Below are 6,862 nucleotides of genomic sequence, written 5' to 3'. Positions count from 1 at the left end.
GCCGGTGGCACCTCCAAACAAGATTTCAAAACGGAAAATAGGGTCGATTTACATGTATCGATGTGGATTTGGTGATCCTGAGCGGTCGATTTTATTAGCCAGTCTAGCTAGATCAATTTGTACTTTTTATAGACCTCGATTTAATAAACCGACCTCTATTTATTACAGTATAAATCGAGCATTAGGCAAGTGAAAAGGACAAAAGCATTGATACACTTCGCACTTAAGCTGTTGCGCAGCACCAAAACAACAACACAGAGGCCAGTTTTTGTCCTATTCGGACAAACTCCGCAAGTGTTGGATTATTTTAACGTTAATATCGGGAATTGAATTACCGCCAGAACTGCACGCCGATCATCGGCGGCCGATGGGTGTTGACGGCTTCCTCCGGCAGCTCGGCGATGCTGTAGACAGAACGCATCTGCAGCAGTTCGCTGGCCAGACACTCGCGGTGGATGCACTTTCCTGGCTGCACAAGGCGTACGTTACAGCAGAGCCGCCTTTATTGAGAGCCATTAACGATTGCGATCGTCCTGTAGCTGCTATGGTTGTGCTTTCGAGCTCTCGACGAGTAGGGACACAGACAAGTACGTTCAGTATATGCTGCGCAAAGTGGACATGATACGCAGCTGCGGCGTTGCCAAAGTCATCCTCGTGTTCGACGGTCAGCGGTTACCACTTAAGGTGCTGATTGCCAGAGCGACGACTTGTGTGGAGAGAATTAACATACACAGCTATTGTTCTAGTCGTTGACGCAGGAGAAAAGACAGAGCTACAAGGAGGAAACCCGCAAACGCGCACTGCAAGCTATGGCTGCCTCCAAGAGATTGCAAGGAAACGAGCGCCAGAATGAAGCCAACAAAGCCTACCAGCTCATGCAGAGGGTGGGTTGATGCAACTTGTGAAAGTATATTTTATGTCACTTGTGATAACCTGTTGCTGCATTGATGGATGCAGTCGGTCTCAATCACCCCGGGTATTATTTCTAAAGTCATACACGCGCTGCGAGCTGCAAGAATCCCATTTGTGGTGGCGCCATTTGAGGCCGATGCACAGGCACGTCTACCAACCACAGCAAGCCGCTACGACTTGACCTTGTATGTGACGATTGTGTGTGTGTAATCAGAATGGGCGTGAATGTGCAAAGAAGGTTTAGCCGCAGTATGCGTGACGGAAGACTCGAATGTTGTGGTGTACTGCTTAACTGCCAACGTCTCCAGTCCCGTGCTAGTCAAATTAGAAGATAATGGCTCTGCTCAGGTGAGAGCAATGATCGGACAGTCCGTATTAGTAGGAACTATCTTATTAACCCCGAGCCTTCCGTCTTGGTAGGCTATCGCGCGCCATCCTACACAACAACTCAGCGAGGGCTTCGTGTACGCTCTCTTGTGTGATTTGAATAACTTGTTTTGCTCATATACTAATAAGTTTGTGTCTCTTTACGCTTTCTCTAGCAAGCGCTTTGTTGAGAAAGATTCATTTTCTTACATCAGGAGAGAAAGAAGCCTCGAGGATGTTCGTTCAAGTGTGCGTTTTGGCTGGCTGCGATTTCATCGATTCTCTCCCAAACGTTAGCTTTGCTGTACGCTCGCACGCTCGTCTTATCTCTACAGAGGCTAAGAAAACTGACCCGCTACTGTTAATTTTGCTGCCAGACGGCTGTTAAGCACATCCTTAACTTCCGCGGCGCACCTGCTCATTTGCGGGTCCAGCGGCTGGTGAGCAAACTCTCAAGCTCTGGCACTAAAGTCCCCCGTGACTTCATGCCGCAGTTCTTGAAGGCGGAGACCGTTTTCTACCACCACATCGTCTTCAATCCAAAGCAACGGAGCTGTGAGTTCCTCGTTGACGACGGCCACGATAACTGCTTCCCTGATATTTTCCAACGCGCGAAGGAATCCCTGGGGATCGTGTCATCAGAAGACGAGGTTGATCTCACATCGATCGCCCAACAGGGAGAAGATCTGCACACTGTTGCCACCTCAACCAACAGCTTCCTCGGTCAAGTCCGCTCACGTGAGATCGTAGAGCAAATATACAAGGGAGAAGTATGTGCGCGATCGCTTCGTAGTCTTTCGAAGGGTTCAGGGAGCTCACAGAAGTGGCAATCTGACGGGGTTCCAGTTAAACGAAGAGCTGCTGATGCATTGCGCAACGCTGGAGAACCGTCGCTTGATACTCGTGATGTGGAGTATGGGTTTCGTACAATGATAACGCAACAAGAGGTGAGCACGCCGTCGCCAGAAGCGATCGCTCACCAAATTGAAAACAAGAAGCGCATGCAGGCACAGGAACGCGCGGCATCAATCCGCGGACTGCTGAGTGCCTACAAGGCTACTACGCGGGTGGCATCAACATCTACCGAGTCTCAATGGCTGACGTCTGCAACTTGGACACGAGTGACGCTATCTAAACAAGACGAGGAGGCCCCATCAAGTGCTACACATTCAACAACCATACTGTCAAGTACAGCAGCAGTAGTCGAGTCGACCAAGGTCACTGCGGCGTCGATGAAAGATCTCGTCGCGAAATACTCGCAGTCCGTTCAAGCGTCAAAGCTTCCAGTAGTTCACGGGCCCAGTGCGAAAATAATAAGTACGCCTGGGTCTAGAAAGAGGCCACGTCCAGCTGTGAAACCTGTGACGAGCAGCGCTAGAAAAGCGCGAACTCTCGCTCACAAGACGGCGCCTGGCACTGGCAAAAAGACCTTGTTCGATTTTTTCCATAAACAAACCTGAGGATAGTCGTTGACCAAAGAAAAACGAATACTTCATAGAAGTACATGATACTAGTACTTGCGCATACTCGTGTTGCCTTCTTATGCAACGCGCCATAACCTAAATGAGGGCACCCGTGTCGAATCCGTTCCCCACCTTAAGATGCTCTTTTATGAGTTTGGAGATGATTTTAAACTCGGGATTGCTGGCGTCGTTTGCCAGCTGGAAGATGGCCGACTCGACCGACGTGATGTAGGCACCAGACTGGCGCATGCGCTCCAGAGCCATGGAGCGGTTGTAACTTGTGGAGCTGGACACGGCGTCAGACACCACGTGCACGTCGTAGCCCTTGTCCAGCAGGTCGAGGCACGTCTGTAGGACGCACACATGCGTCTCGATACCGCAGAGCAGCACGGACTTGCGCTGTGGCATGTTGGAGGTCAGGTGATGTTCCACCTCAGGCACAAGCATGGAAAACTTCATCTTGTCGAAGATCTTGACGTCGTTCACATTCTCCAAGTTCTTGGAGATCTCGGATACGGTGCTACCAAGACGGGAGCCATACTGAGTCGTCACCACCACTGGGAGATTCAGAAGTTTGGCTGCCGATACCTGGAAGAGAGAAACGCAAATTATACCATCTTTGTTATATGGGGGCGGAAGATCTTTTACTGTCGCTGACCATCGTATTGGTGCTGTGAATGACCGTGGGCAATTGGAACGTGAGCCCACGAAATACCTCCTGAACGTCGCACACAAAGAGGATGCTGGACTGCGGTAGCAGGTGTCCTAAGCGCTTGGTCGCCGTGCTCAGAGCCATTTCGTTGCGTATCCTCCGATTGAAGAATGCGGTCAAGTTCAAGCCGAGATTTGGAGCCCTGTGATAGGCTTAAACCTTGACGTGGCAAAGGCGAGAAAGTGATGTATTAGGTACACGACGAGTGGTGTATTTCTAGGGTCACCTACGCTATGGACAGCAGAGAATTGCTCAACCTTTCAGTTGAAAACGTACATGGAGCTTGTTTACACGCAAAACTTGGGCTTGGTGACGGCTGGGGTAGACGCCGGGGTCACTTCAGGAACGGGCGTGTCCGACTGAACCACCTCTTGTGCGGGCGTCTCGGCCTGAATCGCGTCTGGGGGTGTCGTCTCCGACTCATTGTTCACACTGTCGTCTTGAGTGTGTACCTTACCAGTACCGCTGTCTGACGCCATAGAGGCTTCCTGTACTGGGGCATCGGTAGCCGGAGCCTCTGATACGGCGGGCGTAGTCGTCTGAGGAGCCGGGGATTCTTCCTGTGTTGGATCCTGCTGGGTGGCGTCCTGCGTGGTCGAGGCCGAGCCCGATGTGGCTTGCTGCGTCTGGGACGCGTCACCCGACGGACAGAAGGTCACGACAAAGTCGGTGCCGAACGCGCACGAGTGGGTCTTGGTGTCATCCTTGGGAAAATTGTAGGCGTCCTCGCAGGCGTCAGCCAAGCACTCAATCTCCTCGCACGTGTCCTTGCCGGTGTTTGACGTGGGGGTTACCTGCACGGGAGTGTTGAAGCCAATGCCGCTCTTCGAGTGGTCCTTGCACTCCTGCAAGCTCGAGCAGTACTCGTAGCCGGCTTCGAGATGGGGCGGAATGATGCCGATGTCGTACCAGGCCAGATCGAGGTCGCCCTTCGTGGCGAACTCAATGAGCGTTGCGGCATCACTGGAGCCATTGCGGAAGTGTCCTTCGAAGCCCTTCTCGATGGTCTTGTCGACCGAGGCGCCAGGGGCGATGGTCTCGCTTTCGTCAGTGTAGACGCTGGCAAGTCGCGTGTACAGATCGATGGGTATCGAGCATCCGTTGGTGATGGTTACCGTGAAGGCATTGGCGGAGGCGAGAACTGCTGCTGAAGCGCCGACTAACGCTGCGAGACGAACCATTATTATAGACACTTCGGGGCTTGCGCAGGCAGCGAGAAAGATGCTGAATGAGGCTACCCTGTGCTCGAGCACCCACGTTATTATTATATTAATAATCGATCAGCAGGATCGACACCACAAGGGATGGCGGCATACGCGTACGCCAGATGATCGAGTCGATCGTCGACTGGATCCAGTCAAACAATAGGCATCAGTGCACCTTTACCCCCCCCCCCCCCACTAAACTCGGAAACGGCAGCGACAGGATCGCCTTACTTAGCGCAAGTGATTTCAGTCTCTGCCAAAAATCCACGGTTTTTGTATCGGCAGCTGTAAACGCGGTGCGAACAACAAAGGTGTGCCGTCACGTCTGACTGCCTCCTCCACAAACTGCCAGTTTGAAACTGGGCATCGCGTCGTTACCAACGTATGCTCGTCTTGGGAAACTTGGCCGTGAAGCGATGTCATGACTATTAATAGAGGTACTACTGTGCTAACGTTTGCTAGAAAAGCGAACCAATTGAATTCCGGCTATATTTAAGATATCCGGATACAGGGCTTCATTCAGTCGCCAACTCAATCAACGGCGTTGGTCATTAAATCTCCGAAGAAGCTAAGTAAAAAGCAAGTCACTTTAATAAATTGACAGCTTAAGAAACAACTACATGTAGAAAACGAACAAAACAACCAGAGAGATTCGAATCTACGTGTCACATAGGTAACAAAAAAAAAGTAAAATATACTATTACAGTAATAGCATATCAAGTTTCTACGTACACCCACCTACAGCGACTTTTGTGTGACCCCCGAGTCCGCATCACTGTGGTTGCTTATTGCGGTGGTAGCTGTGACGGGGTCACACACCACCTTGCGCTAGAGGAAGTAGGCTTCCGAGAGTACACATACTCTCAGTGAACAAAAGTTCACAGGTCCCCTTTTGCCTAAGGGAGCGAAGTGACCAATTTAAGGTAGAATGTAAACTGAGTATATTTATAGGTAGATAAAGCTTGAGTTAAATACAAACTATAAGTCACCTATAGATAAGCAATGTCATCAGCCAATGGTTGGCTTTGGACGACCTTGGTACCTTGTACCAAATATCCCGAAGTATGACGGCGTCACAAAGCACCTTGCACAGAGGAAGTGCATAAGGGTATTTACTACGTGTTCCCGGCCTCAAACGGAACAGTTTGCTACTTAGAGGAGTAGATGTAAGACTAATGTATTTATAAGTAAGATTAGCTTGGGTTCCATACAAACTAGAGGTTACCTATAGTGGAGCTAAGTAGTCATGCCCTGACTGACTCCAGGGCACCTGGTACCGTGTACCAGGTGTCCACAAGAGTGACGGGTCACTATTTATGTAACATGGGGCACACTGGATTGTACCCCGTTACATCCTCCCCCACTTAACTGAGAATCACCTGATTCTCCAATCACAACTGATTCTCCAATCAGAAGTGAGAATATTAGAACACCAAAAGGTGAATTCTCACACTGAGCAGTCACGAGACTGGCGCGGCTCTCAGTCACACCCACAGTAACTTGTGCTTCCAAAGCTCACTGGGATTTGCATCCCTATGCTCACAACTGTGTTGACCGCAAAACCTATACTCAGAGCTGCTTTAGCTCATGCGCTAGCGCGCGTACAGTGCTTTGGCACAGGGTGCAATAGCATCCGAACGTGTGGCATTCGACCACAGTTCGCACCAGAGGACACGACAGTCTTCGCGAACGCGTCCGGAGCATGGTGTCTCCCGCGAGGGACGACACCGAGATAGGCAACACTTGCTCCAGCAGTAGAGGAAGCTCTCAGCTCATCTCAGACCATGACTTTGGCTCCAGCAAGGATCCATCCTTGCGGGTAGAGCTTCTGCCACGGTCTCTTCGCGTCTTGGTCGTCATACCAACGGCGCGTAGGTGTCCTTCATCGACACCGTGTACCGTGGTGCAGGTGCCTCCCATCGACGCCATGTACCGTCCGGTACTAACAGCGGAAGGGTACCAGCCACGGGTAAACCTTTTACGAGGGCAATGAGTGCTCTACACTCGGTTGGAAGAATAACAGGGATGTATCCCAGTCGTGAAAATAGGCAGCAATAAGCCGTCACATAAATCTTCCGATAGTAATCAGACACTACACACACAGTCTCTTGGCCTAGTCGGATGAACCCTCGCTACAGAGCTTCGAGTTCACCGACAGGCATACCACACCCAAGGAAGCTTGACCAGACGCTTACCTTGAAGCC

At 50.9% G+C, this 6,862-nt stretch overlaps 3 protein-coding genes across 3 annotated transcripts; 1 reads left to right on the top strand and 2 right to left on the bottom strand.

The window, feature by feature from the left end:
* Positions 1-367: 367 nt before the first annotated feature.
* On the top strand, positions 368-893 carry PITG_21279 (uncharacterized protein; the record flags this gene model as incomplete). Its single annotated transcript, XM_002894968.1, has 3 exons — positions 368-480; positions 540-684; positions 762-893. 3 exons carry the CDS (start codon positions 368-370, stop codon positions 891-893), a joined length of 390 nt encoding a protein of 129 aa, XP_002895014.1.
* A 1,925-nt stretch (positions 894-2,818) lies between these two features.
* Positions 2,819-3,546, bottom strand: PITG_21278 (isochorismatase, putative; the record flags this gene model as incomplete). Its single annotated transcript, XM_002894967.1, has 2 exons — positions 2,819-3,329; positions 3,400-3,546. The coding sequence occupies 2 exons, from the start codon at positions 3,535-3,537 to the stop codon at positions 2,838-2,840; spliced, it is 630 nt and encodes a 209-aa protein (XP_002895013.1).
* Positions 3,547-3,619: 73 nt separating this feature from the next.
* PITG_21277 (uncharacterized protein) lies at positions 3,620-4,672 on the bottom strand (the record flags this gene model as incomplete). Its single annotated transcript, XM_002894966.1, has 1 exon — positions 3,620-4,672. The coding sequence occupies one exon, from the start codon at positions 4,632-4,634 to the stop codon at positions 3,741-3,743; it is 894 nt and encodes a 297-aa protein (XP_002895012.1).
* Positions 4,673-6,862: the final 2,190 nt, after the last annotated feature.

The sequence above is a fragment of the Phytophthora infestans genome, genomic scaffold (genome assembly GCF_000142945.1).
Source record: "Phytophthora infestans T30-4 supercont1.316 genomic scaffold, whole genome shotgun sequence".
NCBI lineage: Eukaryota > Oomycota > Peronosporomycetes > Peronosporales > Peronosporaceae > Phytophthora > Phytophthora infestans.
This window is presented reverse-complemented; position numbering and strand designations above follow the sequence as displayed.